At 44.1% G+C, this 13,848-nt stretch overlaps 1 protein-coding gene across 1 annotated transcript; it reads left to right on the forward strand.

Annotated features, from left to right (window-relative positions):
* The first annotated feature begins 7,674 nt into the window (after positions 1 to 7,674).
* LOC136793341 (zinc finger protein 596-like) lies at positions 7,675 to 9,103 on the forward strand. Its single transcript, XM_067022754.1, has 2 exons — positions 7,675 to 7,683; positions 8,555 to 9,103. The coding sequence occupies exons 1-2, from the start codon at positions 7,675 to 7,677 to the stop codon at positions 9,101 to 9,103; spliced, it is 558 nt and encodes a 185-aa protein (XP_066878855.1).
* The last annotated feature ends 4,745 nt before the right edge of the window (positions 9,104 to 13,848 follow it).

Consider the following 13,848-nt stretch of genomic DNA (forward strand, 5'->3'; position numbering starts at 1 on the left):
TTAAGCTTAGTGAGATAAGTCAGACAGAGAAAGACAAATACTGTATGATACCACTTATATGTATAATCTAAAAAAAAAAAACCAGAACAGAAACAGATTCACAGATACAGAATACAACGACTGGTTACCATTGGGGAAGGGGAAGCGGGAGGGGCAAGATAGGGGTTGGGGATTAAGAGGTGTTGATACAGGGGCTTCCCTCGTGGCTCAGTGGTTAAAAATCTGCCTGCCAACGTAGGGGACACGGGTTTGAGCCCTGGTCCGGGAAGATCCCACATGCCGCGGAGCAACTAAGCCCATGCGCCACAACTACTGAGACTGCGCTCTAGAGCCCACAAACCACAACTACTGAGCCCTCTTGCCCCAATTACTGAGGCCCACGCGCCTAGAGCCCGTGCTCCGCAACAAGAGAAGCCACCGCAATGAGAAGCCCACGCACTGCAAAGAAGACCCAACGCAGCCAAAAGTGAATAAATTATTTTAAAAAAGAGGTATTGATACAAACTGCCATGTATACAATAAGTAAATAAGCTACAAGGATATATGGTACAACACAGGGAATCCAAATTATATTTTATAATAACTTTAGGTGGAGTATAATCTATAAAAAAAATACTGTATCACTATGTTGTATATCTGAAACGAATATAGTATTGTACATCAACTATACTTTAAAAGTTAAATGAAAATAAAATAAAGTATATTTGATTTCAATCATAGCATACATTCTGACGTGGCAGGAAAGAATAGGAAATAGCACAAATCTAGAAATTAATTCCTGAGCTGACAAGAAAGGCAATTCCTTTCCTTTTTTAAAAAAAATGTATTTACTATTATTTTATTTTTTTAACATCTTTATTTCTTTCCTTTTATACAGGAGATGGCATGAGTAATGGATGACAGTACAGAGTTCTTTAAATCTTATAGTGGAAAGTACCTACATCCAAAAATATCTATTTCATTTGGGAAATAAGTTATATATAATCTGAGGGATGTAGGAGAAAAGGATGAGTCCTTGGAGATTGAGAGGTAATGGAGAAAGTTTGAAATACTCTTTTAAAAAAAATTGAAGTATAGTTGATTTACTTTAATATACTAGCTTCAGGTGAAATGTTCTTTAATGTGTACAGGAGGTGGAATAGAAATGCACGAGATAATAGGATTGCCAGGCATTGTATGATGTACAAGCAAAATGTCCTCAGATACAATGAAATACTCACTGTGTCCCCTGGTTTAAGTTTTTCCATTTGGGAACCAGGAATTTTAAACTTAAACAGCCATCTCCACACCCATAAGATTGCCACTCAAATGTATAAATCAATTGTGAATGACATGGAAGAAAAATTATCTACAATAGTTTACTATGTAGAAACATTTGTATGGATTTCCCCACTAACCAAGAAATAAAGTATAAAATTGTCTTCCCATTTTCTTTGCATAGTTAATAGATTCTTAACATGTTCTTGAAAGTACTACGTGGCCAGTGCCTTAAGAGTCATGTTCTGCATCCCAGCAATATATCTTATTTTGTCACCTCATTATTTATATTTCACGTTTTCATAGTTCTTCATCTTGCATTTGATTTTTTAATTTTTAAATTTTTTTTTTTTTTTGGCGGTATGCGGGCCTCTCACTGTTGTGGCCTCTCCCGTTGCGGAGCACAGGCTCCGGACGCGCAGGCGCAGCGGCCAAGGCTCACGGGCCCAGCCGCTCCGCGGCACGTGGGATCCTCCCGGACCGGGGCACGAACCCGCGTCCCCCGCATCGGCAGGCGGACTCTTAACCACTGCGCCACCAGGGAAGCCCTGCATTTTGTTTTAAATTCCGGATTTCTCCCAGGAAATCCCACCTTCATTTCCACAGAATCCCCATGTGTCTGATACCCTGTTATTCTGAAGACATAGAATGTTTCCCAGTATAGAGAATGCACTCAACAGTGTTTATGGATGAAGAAGGGAATGAATGGATCTTCTCACTATCCCTGGACAATGACCTTACATCTTTGCTCTCCAACACTGTGTGAGGGTTACGATTTCCTATTAGTCTGGAAAATCCAATCAAATTGAACAGGGTGTGGCTCACAGACTGAAACCCTATTAAGGTCAGTAACCTTCGGAGAGGGTGGATCCTGGAATGTAGCCCAGATTGGGTTATAAACTGTCATCCAGGTGTAAAGGAAAGTCAGACAGGCGAAGGGATACATTTGTCCAGAGAAGAAGAAGCTGGACAGTTTGGGGCTCTGGAGGAAGAGAAATTGGCTGCTTGCTGTGGAACTTGCCTCAGAATCCATTTGGCTTCACCAGCTCCTCCAACTTGGGGTTTTGGTGAGTCCTCCAAACTGTGAGATGTGCCTTGGCTTCATTCCATGAAAATGTTGTAAGTCCTATCTGTCTTTACATGTTTGTCCTATCAAAGCAGCCTCTTTTTTTCTGCGGTACGCGGGCCTCTCAATGCTGTGGCCTCTCCCGTTGCGGAGCACAGGCTCCGGACGCGCAGGCGCAGCGGCCATGGCTCACGGGCCCAGTCGCTCCGCGGCACGTGGGATCTTCCCGGACCGGGGCACGAACCCGCGTCCCCTGCATCGGCAGGCGGACTCTCAACCACTGCGCCACCAGGGAAGCCCCAAAGCAGCCTCTTATGGTCTCTGAATCATATTGTGTCAACATTTACTTTGCCACCATCATTTCCTACTCTTGACTGTTCATGTCCCTTTTTCCAACTCCAACACTGTTGTCTTGAATCTATTTAGTTATTTTATCTGCCTAACCTAAGCTCCTAAACTTGTGCTCTCCAATATAGTAACAACAAGTCTTATGTGGCTAGAACATTTAAATTAATGCAATTAAATAGCTAAACTTCGCATCCTTGGTAGTGCCAGCCAGACTTCAAGTGTTCTGTCACCACATGTGTGTGGCAGTTTCTGTATCATACAATGCATATGTAGAGCATGTTCTTCGTCTTGGAAGGTTCTATTGGCTGTTGATCTACATCTGATGTTTTTACTAATTTGTTTCTAAATACTTCATTTTCTACCTCTCTGAATTATTTTTCTTTTATGGGTTTCATCAAGTGATTTTCATTTCATTTCTTATGTGTCTTGAGATAGATGTTTATGTTGAAATAATTATCTCAAGGTAAAATAAATCTCTTGAGATATTTATTTTAATTCTTCCCCCAAATTAATATATATTAACCCCCTTTGATTCCTCTGACTTGTAATCTGGACATAGGCAGGGTTGCCTAGGTTCCATCTTCTTTCTACTTGTAAGGCTTCTCTTTTGCATATGCCTGGGGTTTCCCTGGATATCATAGGGATTTGCATATTCCTATTATCAATAGAAGAAAAACTCCAAATGTAAATAAAGACATTTCCTTTCACCTTCAAATTTGCCTTGAAGGCAAAACCAAAGGTAATCCGTGGCCAACTCTTGATTGGTTTTCCTAGGTAGTCCCTCCCACCTTGGATTTTCCCAGGTGCTCTGGATAATCCAAACCCTAACCGTTTTCCTGGTGTTTTGGGCATTGTGAATTGTCCTGGATACTTGATTCCTATCCACAATAAGCAGATGCTGGCATTAACCCAAGACTTCTCTTTATTTCTGATAGAAAATGATCACTGCACTTTTACTTTGATTGTGGAGGGAGCTCAGGAGAGAAGGAACTTGAGAGCAAATACCTTTAGAAGATATTTCTGTTTCAAGATAGACAGGATGGGGCTTCCCTGGTGGCGCAGTGGATGAGAGTCCACCTGCCGATGCAGGGGACGCAGGTTCGTGCCCCGGTCCGGGAGGATCCCACATGCCGCGGAGCGGCTGGGCCCGTGAGCCGTGGCTGCTGCGCCTGCGCGTCCGGAGCCTGTGCTCCGCAGCGGGAGGGGCCGCAGCAGTGAGAGGCCCGCGTACTGAAAAAAAAAAAAAAAAAAAGATAGGATGTAACGAGCGGATCGATTGTGCATCATACGTAGAGGTTTCCCCCAAAACTGGGCGATAAAAATGAGACATAAATAACAGGGAGCTTCTTCTGATTACTAATGTTAGAGGTCGTATTACAGGTAAAACCTAGGTGATCTTTGTTACCCTAAAGGAATTTGAACGCAGGACACAGACTGAACAAAATTAAATGACAGCTGATCCTTCTTCTAGATGTGTAACTCTGTCATATATTAAAGTTTTTGGAACCTCTGCATGTCATTGGTAAATAAACCAATTTCCTGCTAAACCTTAGCCATTCCATATTGCTGAGCATCCTTGACACAGAGTTTTGAGACAGTCCATGACTGTAACGCTATGACTCGTGTACCCCTCCTACCTTCTGGAGCAGCGGATGTTAAGGACTAGGCTGGCAGGGTGGGCGCCACAGTTCCTCCAAGTGGAATAAGTCCTTGGTTTAACTGCATCCTGAAATAGGTCCTTGGCTGATTAATATCCATGTAGATGGGGGACAGAACTAAAAGTCAGGGTTGAGGGAGAGCTGGAAGGCATTGAGGTTCCAGAGGGCTGCCAGGGGTGTTGGAGGACCATTGTGGGTACATAAGGGAAGAGAATGATCTGGGGATTTCCAGTGTTTCCTACAGGAGGAAACCAGACTCTACTCTGGCATGAGTCAGGGTTCCCGAGGGTTTGAATCAAGGAGGACATTGAGTGCTTCTGGATGCCCTAGGCTGCTGAACACACAAAATCAATGCTTAGCACGTTCTTATTTGCAAACTCTCTGAACTTTGACTTTCTGTATTAGCAACCCCAGCTCTAGCTTCTTACATGGGATCTGGGAGAGGAGAGACCGCACCGTGTTCTTAGGATGCACCACTGGTTTCTGTTTGCTGGGCTGGGGTCGCACCCAGGTGGAGGTGGGGGCCTCCAATTCAGGTGGGTCTGGAAGTTGTGCACAGGACTGGAGTCTCATGGCTTCTTCTCCATCCTCAGATTTGCCTGCTCAGTGCTTGGATTGTCTGTGAGTGAAATCCCGAGAAAGACTCCTGGTGACTGAGTTGTTGACAATGGAGCCTCTGGTGAGTAGGAGGCCTCCTTCTCCTGAAGCTACACCCCGAGTGCCATTAGCAATCATTCCCTCATTCACACATTCCACCTCTTAGTAATTAAGCTTTTATTCATATTCGATAACTGGAAGGAATGTGTAGGGAGGAGCATTTTCTTAACTGTGCTGCACAGAAAGGAGAAACAGTACAGTAGGTAGAATAAAATTAGGTTCTCTCATAGATTTTTGAAAAATTGGAGAAAACAAAACCAATCACTAGGCTTCTTTCATCCCTCAGCATGGAGATGAGATTAGATTACAAGAGAAACAGTGATAACTAAGGTCAAGGTCGCTGAGAATGTTGAGTGGGAGTCCTCACACCACAGTGATGGTCAGGCTAGGTCTGTCCTTCACTCCAGCCACCTGAGTCCCCCGCTTATTCTGCTGAACCATCTGACCTCAGAGTTTGTTATGAACACCTGAGTCCTGTAGTGTTAAGAGAGAGAACACCTCCTGGTACCAAGTTCTGTATGAACGTTGCTCAGTTCTGAGGAATGTTAGGTATTTCTTCATGATCCTCTGACAATTGCATGATTAGTAGAATAGTGTTTTGTATTTAGCCTAGGTTTGCTAGAACGAAAACACTTCATACAATTATATATTTGATGATTTCAACACGCATAACAAGTAATGAAAGCAGTTTCTTTTTGGAGAATCAAAGGTCCCTCTAGGGACATAATTTAAACCAATAGTCATGCTTTCAAAGTAGCCCATCATGGTCATTGTTTGTCTCGTCATGAATCTGTAGAGTTCCTTGAAATTAATAGGGAAGAGAGATTGAGTTACGAATATGCAAGTGAATATTTTACTGTCAACTGTCTGGAAGTCCTAATTTCCAGGTTATTGAAAAACTTCCCTGTTGTATTATAACACACTTCAAGTGATATTTCTGTGAAATAAAGCTTCATGACGTCAGAGTGTGTAGCTGTCTGTGAAGGTACCTGAAAGGCAGACACCAGCTCAGCGCTGGCACAGAACCGAGGGGAACCCCACACAGAGCGTGATCCTTTACCCACACAGACCCCATCACTTCCTCATCTCAACCCTCCCACCCTGGACAGTGGTAGGGACTGCTCTGTCTAAACCAGAACATCCCTGATGTTTTAGGAATCAGTGACGTTTGAAGATGTAGCGATCAACTTCACTCAGGAAGAGTGGGTCCTGCTGGACACATCCCAGAAAACCCTGTTCAGAAACGTGATGCTGGAAAACATCACCCACCTGGTCTCCGTAGGTGAGTCTGTCAATACGGATGTACGTGCATGTGTGTTCACTCCATTCATTCACTCACTGAACAAGCATTTAGATCAGCTTCCCTGTGTCCCACTCCAAGTCCTTCCTGATTCTTTGATAGTCCTCATAACTAGTTAAAATGAAGACGTTTCCTTTCATGGCACTTTTCATTACCACACTGGAAAGTAATCTTGGTCACATTTCATATCTCTGTGGCTATTCAGTGTTTACACTCAGAACAGAACTGGGGATTCAATGGATATTTTAATGCATAAGTAAATGGATCAAATATTTTAAAATGATTCTCTGTTCTAGTCATCCATGAAGGCTTGAGACCAGAGTTGTGTATATGACATAATTTTGATGATTCCTGTAAGGCGTATCCTTACTGGCTCCTGTTTGAAAGTAATCTTCAGCCCACTGTAGAGTCTTTTAATCTTTCCCATTTGGAAAACACTGAGGATTCTGTAATCTCTCTTTGAACCTGTGCACAGGCATCAGCCGCTAGAGGACCTCACTGTGTTTGCTCTGGATTTCCTCCTGGTCTGCTGAAGGACCTTGACTGTTTTGTCTGTTGAAGATGTTGCTGCCTGCACTGACCTTCAGTTATCTCTTTATTTTCCTCTTTCCCTTACCCTGGACTTGAGCACAGCAAAGGGTAATTAGCCCAGACTCAAAATCCAACACTTTTTTTTTCTTTTTCAAATCAAACAGGGTATCAGATCAGCAAATCAGAGGTGATTTCCCAGCTTGAACAAGGAAAAGAGCTGTGGAGTGAAGTAAGAGGATGCCTCCAAGGCCAGAGTCCAGGTAAGAATCAAGGGCCTGTACTTCACTGCAAGAAAGTTTCAGTCAGTGTGTTAAATCCTTGGAAACACCAAATGAAAGTTTTATGAAGTGAGCGATATATTCTAAACTGGAAGTGAGGACATTGGGCTGAAATTCTTCATGTTGTTATCATTCTTTGCATCTAGAAATGAAAATTCATATTACTTCCTGCCATTTTCTATTCTTCAATGAAAAGGGTGCTTGTGGACTTACTGCAGTTAAACTTTCACATAGTGATTCTTGTCATGATCGTCCCATTTAATGTGTTTTCCATCATTTGCTGACCCAATGTCTCTCCACCACATTACATTTTTATATTTTAATCCTGTTTTTATCTAATAGACAATGACTTTTAAATTATTTCTACTACTTGAGTACTTCCTTATTATACACGGTCCCTCCGTCAGAGTGCCAATTTTTGAAAGATACTCACATGGACTTTGGTGTTTGTTTACATTTCTATTTCCTTAATGCCATTCTAAAATCTATATTTTTTCCATTTCTTTAGATGGTGAAAGTCAGCTTAGACAAGAAATGATATTCACGCAAAGTGTCTACAGGAAGCACTTATCTCGCACCATGCCAATGGTAAGTTTCATGGGTGGAACACCAGTCATCCACACGAAAGACCTGGCAGTGAGATAAGGTGGTAATTGAGCACAATTCCCTGTATGTAATTAAGTGGAGATTGAGCTCTTTCTAGGAATATTTTTGGATAGGCTGAAATCAGTTAAAAAATTAATATGAGCTCAAAACCACAACATGAGACCTAAGAAAAAGTCAGTTGCACAAACATTGCTCATCTCCTAGTCTTTGTGTGTGTGTGTGTGTGTGTGTGTGTGTGTGTGTGTGTGTGTGTGTGGTACGCGGGCATCTCACTGTTGTGGCCTCTCCCGTTGTGGAGCACAGGCTACGGATGCGCAGGCTCAGCAGCCATGGCTCATGGGACCAACCGCTCTGTGGCATGTGGGATCTTCCCGGACCGGGGCACAAACCCGTGTTCCCTGCATTGGCAGGCGGATTCTTAACCACTGCACCACCAGGGAAGCCCTCACCTCCTAGTCTTTAGAATAAACTGAAGTCTTCAAAATTAATCTGATATCTGGGTTGGGAAACTATAAAAGAGAATGTTTGTGCCTGTAGCAGAGTAACACAACATGTGTATGCAACTGACACAGGAAACATTTTAACAGGAGACTATAACTGACTGATCCTCTAGGGTGTAAGTGTAGAGGAATGAGTGTCTGCATAGATGTGGGCAAACCAGGAACAGCCTCCTATTTCTTTCCCAAAGCAGGTTTCTCACACACAAGGGGATCCTGTTGGATGGACTGATTTGAGTGATGAATTTACTCCTAGATCTTCACCTCAACATTCACCAATCCCCTTAAGAAGGAAAAGTAATGTTAGCAAACAGCGTGGAAAATCATTTAGTCAAGGTTCATTCCTTGATGGACAGGATTACATTCACACTAGAGCTAAATCGTATGAATGTCCTCTATGTGGGAAAGTGTTTAGTAGATGCTCTACACTCAGCAGACACAAGAGGATTCACACTGGAGAGAAACCATTCAAATGCAGTCTGTGTGGGAAAGTCTTCAATCAAACTTCCTCCTTGAAACAACATGAGAAAACTCACACAGGAGAGAAGTGCTATGAATGTCATCAGTGTGGGAAAGCCTTTCTTCAAAGCTCTGGCCTTAGTTCACACAAGAAAATCCACACTGGAGAGAAACCACACATATGTCTTGAGTGTGGGAAGGCCTTCAGTCACAGTTCAGGGCTTAGTTCGCACAAGAGAATCCACACTGGAGAGAAACCACATGTATGCCTTCTGTGTGGGAAGGCCTTCAGTGAACATGCTAAACTGAGAGAACATGAGAAAACCCACACTGGAGAGAGGCCCTATGAATGTCAGCAGTGTGGGAAATGCTTCAGTCGAGGCTCTTCCCTTAGACGACATGAGACAACTCAGCACTGGAGAGAAAGTCAGGAGAGCCCTCAGTAGACGTTCTGACCTGAGATGACATGGCGTCATACACGTGAGGAATGTGGATGGAACACCAGCCATAGCTTTAGCATTTAACCACACCAAGGTTCACACCCACTAAAGAAACTCTGTCTGTAGTCAATATGGACACTCGTTCAGGCATCACACTCCTCAGTCCAGACAGGCATCACCTGTGGATGTGGATCCATACATGCCCTGTCTCTGTGGCAAAGCCTTTAATCATTGGCCTAATTTTAGGTAACTTAGCAGAAGTCACTCTGTAAATACAATATGGGTATTTTTAGCAACAGCTCCCAACTCTAAAGACCCTAGAGGACTTGAGCAGAGGATAACAAACCCCTAGTTCTTCTTTGATAATTATTGTTCAACACGAGCCAACTCCAGGTGGAGAGCCACTAAGACTGTAATCACTGTTAACAAACATTCAGCTGATCACCAGGCTTGATGTGCATGAGAAACTCAGCGAAAAAAATAAACACTAAAACAAGAACGAAGATGTAAACTCTTGAGAAATACCCAAGTATGTTGAGCAACACCAAAGCATACTTATAAATAATTCATCCTGGAGAAGTGAATCAGTGTAAAGTCATGAGAAATTCTTTCTTCATAGAGCAACCTCTCTGGAACACATGTGCTCAGACTGTACAACACACCCTCAGTGTCGTGAAGGAAGAGAAGTCTTCAGTGATCACTTATTTCTTAGTCAACATAAATTCTCACACTGAGGATGTAGCAATCCTAAAAATCAAAGCGGAGCTACAGCTAGATTTCATATCAGAAAAATCTGGCCCTTTGTGTGGGAGGGGGAGCCTCTAAAAGAATCCTTAAGACACATTCAGGCAAATTGTGATTTGCGGAAATACCTCTTCATGAAAATGTGGCATAAAATGGAGAGTGAAGTGATCTAGCAATATAGAATGTAGAGTTTGGAAGAAATTAAAATTTGTGTATAGAATAGTACTTGCAAATATTCAAACAATAAAGTCTGTGGCTAAAGGAGCCAAGTGTTGGTGTCTGGTTTTCTTTGTGCCCCTGTAAACACAGGGATTCAGGTCTGCACTCTTGGAAAGTGGGCAGAGACTCAGTCCCACTCTCTGAGTGTCCCCTTTCTCTACAGCTCTTTCCACACAACTCAGCTCCACGCATTCCAATGTCCCCCTGACCCCATCTACCCTTCCAGGCCCTGGTGGTGACATAGCTCTGATCGTCAGCTCCACTGGTCATGTTTCCCAGAATGTCACGACCCTGGTCAGGCAAGGTTATGGGAAAGTCTCAAAGACATCTAGTCCTACACTTTTTGAGGCCCCTCAACATATTTCTGCAGATGGAAACCACTGGGGGCTAAAGAGACAGGCATCTATGCCCTCCCAGACCTCAGAAATGTCTTGTTATTTTGTCCCCAAACCTCTGATTGAGCTAAGTGGATGAAGAGTTCCTTCCATAATCGTACTATATTATTCAGCTGATTCCTGAATTATGCACCCAGCAGTCTAACTAAAGAGGAACACATACCCCTGCATAAGCTCATGGAATAAATCTCCAGGAATGAAACTCTCAGTGATAACACATTCCAGTTTTTAAAATAATTAGTGCAATATACTTTTCGCCAAGAAAAAATGAATGTTCTCACAAAGCGGACCTCCCTACGTTGTCTGCAGGACTTAGAGTGTTATCCTTTGACACACATCAATATTGAACCTAAATCTCGAGGGAAATTCTTCCAGGATATCCGCTGGGATGACTTGTGTTCTTGTAACACAAAGTAGCACAATTCCCAAACCACAGGCCTGAGGCCCCTTACAGGAACACATACAAGGATGATATTGATCCATCATTACTTTTGAAATTCTCCACAAGGGATTCTGGGGGACCATCAGTGTGGAAAAACACATCCTGTGTGAAGAGGATGAGCAACCAATTCCATTGTCAGCCTAAGAAAAAACGTGTTTTACCCACAAGCGGTATTCGAATTTAGCTGTAATTATGGGCAACCACCTTACCTGAGACCTATGTGGTGGCTTTGCCGGGAATGCCCTCTTCTGCCCCAGCGTGTCTCCAGAAGGGAAGGGCCCGGTGCTGCTGTGGGTGAGGCCTGTGTAGGTGCTGGGAACCCCAGGAATGGTGACATGCACTCTCCCTTCCCAGAGGAGTGCATGTCCCCCTGGGATTTACCTACACTGACCTATGCATGTGCCCGTGCTGGGCATTCCTAGCTAGACAAGGGGTTTCAGAGCCGTTCCCCTACAATGGTGACCACAGGGGGCAGCATCTCACAAGGAGGTGTGTTGGGGGGGCACCTTGGCAGCTTGTCTGAGTGGTGGAGGGGTCTGGAGTCAGGAAGAAACCTCTCTGAAGCTTAGTCACTGGGCGGAACTCAGGGCTCTCTTGGTTGGGCTGACCCGGGCTTCTTCACAGGCTGGGGTGCTGAGAGTGGCAGGTCCACAGAGACAAAGTGAGAGGCAGAGTCAGAGAAACAAAGAGAGAAACTCTCAGAGAGAGAGAGGCAGAGACAGAGAAACAGTTGCAGGGCTACTGGGCTCGGCTCAGAACTCCTACCACATAACTTCTCCTACATTCTGTTGCTCAGAGCAAATCAATCGCAGGCTGGCCAAATTCTGGGGCTGAAGAAAAAGGTCCAGCCCTTAATGAGAGAAGCGGCAAAGTCACACAGCAGAGCCGTGGGCCCGAGAAGGTGGAAGGAATCTGTGGTGATTTGTTTCAATCTAACTCAAAGGGCTTAGTTATGGGGTCAGGTGTTTACACTTTAGTCATACATGATTCTCTAGTTTCCAAGGTTTCTGCAGAATCCTCCCCCTCACCCCCTCACACCGCATCACAATCTCTTTCATCCCATGGCTGTGATGTAGAGTGGGAACCACTATTTTCTGAGCTAAGGCTATTCTCCTGGGACAGTATAAACCCCTTTCTCCAGGAAGTTTTCTATTTTCTACCTTTCCTTCCAAAAACCCTCCCATAGCTTCGAGGCAGAAGACATTGACTGTAGCTCCTATTCAAACTGCTGCTGTCCCAGGAGAAAGACCCTCCTCCTAACCTTTAAGTCACCGGGTTCTATTTTGTTTGTTTGTTTTTTGTGGTACGCGGTCCTCTCACTGCTGTGGCCTCTCCCGTTGCAGGGCACAGGCTTCAGACGCGCAGGCTCAGCAGTCATAGCTCACGGGCCCAGCAGCTCCGCGGCATGTGGGATCTTCCCGGAAGGGGACACGAACCCGCGTCCCCCGCATCGGCAGGCAGAGTCTCAACCACTGCGCCACCAGGGAAGCCCACTGGGTTCTTTTTTAACATATAAAAATGGGATACATGTTTATTCTTCAAAAATACCTAGGAATTCAGGAAACATTTTTTTCTAAAACTTGAAACTTTGAGCAAAGTATGGAATACCACAACGATCCCCCCTTACTCTCAATCGCAATTTCTGTTCGTGACTTCAATTTTCTATTCCTTTACTAGTGGAGGAGGGTCCTTCTCCCAGTGTGTCCACGTTATGACAAACTCTCTTTGCAGGACAACCAGGAAAAGAGGATCTGGGGACTGGGAGTCAGTAAAAATGGAGGCTGTAGTACACCAGAGGGAGTGGGCCTCTTAACAAAGAGGTATGAAGCTGAAGGTATGGAAACCCAGACCTTAAACCTGCCCCCTTGTATTGATTTCGAGGGAAGAGACTCAAGAGGTTTACAGGGGGGTTGATCATCTGTATCACAAAACTGAGACTCTGAAATGGGGAGAGACATAGAAGATCAGAATTCAAAGTTCTGACCAGAAAACCAGAAATGCATTGAGAAGTGAGCAGAAAATTGGTGGTGGGGAAGGGAGGGAAGGAAGCCTCTTAGAATAAACAAACATTACCTTCAATGAAATAAAGCATTTTGTACGAATCACATCGAAAATGCAGGGAAGAGCCAAAGATGTCTGACTTTGAGGTTTTACTTTGGTAAATGGAAAATACTCACGAGTTTTGTAGCTTCACTTGATTTATAGGGTCACCCAACTCTATATGTTTCCTTCAAGATGTAAGTTCTTCAGCTGTGGCTCTTTCTACTGCAGGGCTTTTGTAGGGAAGGAGGGGGTCTCCATCTCATTAAACCGGTGGGATCAGCGCAGCAAGATTGTTTGGACGTGGCAAATCCTTGATGGAGGTGGAAAGCTCCCCCCAAATAAAAAGGAGGAGTAGTTTGGATAATTGCCTGCTTTAAAAGTTAAAGACCCCAACTTCATCTCAGCATCACCATGACTAAATACCACTTCTCCTTTACACCATAGTTAGATAGATAGATGGATAGATAGATAGATGTATGTCCTGGAAGAAGGTTTTCCAGTGGGCGGTTTTACTTCTTGCGCATGGGAATCTTAATTAACCCTCAAGCCCATGTGGAAAAAAACCTTTTGTGAGGACAGAGATCGGGGTGGAGTTGAGAGTGAGATACAGGAGAAGATACCAGTTTACATGCCCTCTAAGATTTTGAAAAGACGAATTAACAGTTCTAACTCAACTCTTTCCATAGACCTACAGGCGCTCTCTGCCTAGCGGTTGACCAGCCTGCTTTTCAGCGGCTCCGGGGGCGGTGGCCAGTTTAACTTCTTGCTGACCACCGACCTGCGGTCCTAAGGTTCACGTAGTACTTTTCCAGGGCCCGTTATAAGGTTGGGGGACGGCAGAGGAACTGCTGCTGCGCACGTCTAGAGGCCGGTGTAATCGGTACCTTCCCCGCTTAGGAAGCAGACAA

This window comes from Kogia breviceps, chromosome 20, assembly GCF_026419965.1.
Source record: "Kogia breviceps isolate mKogBre1 chromosome 20, mKogBre1 haplotype 1, whole genome shotgun sequence".
NCBI lineage: Eukaryota > Metazoa > Chordata > Mammalia > Artiodactyla > Physeteridae > Kogia > Kogia breviceps.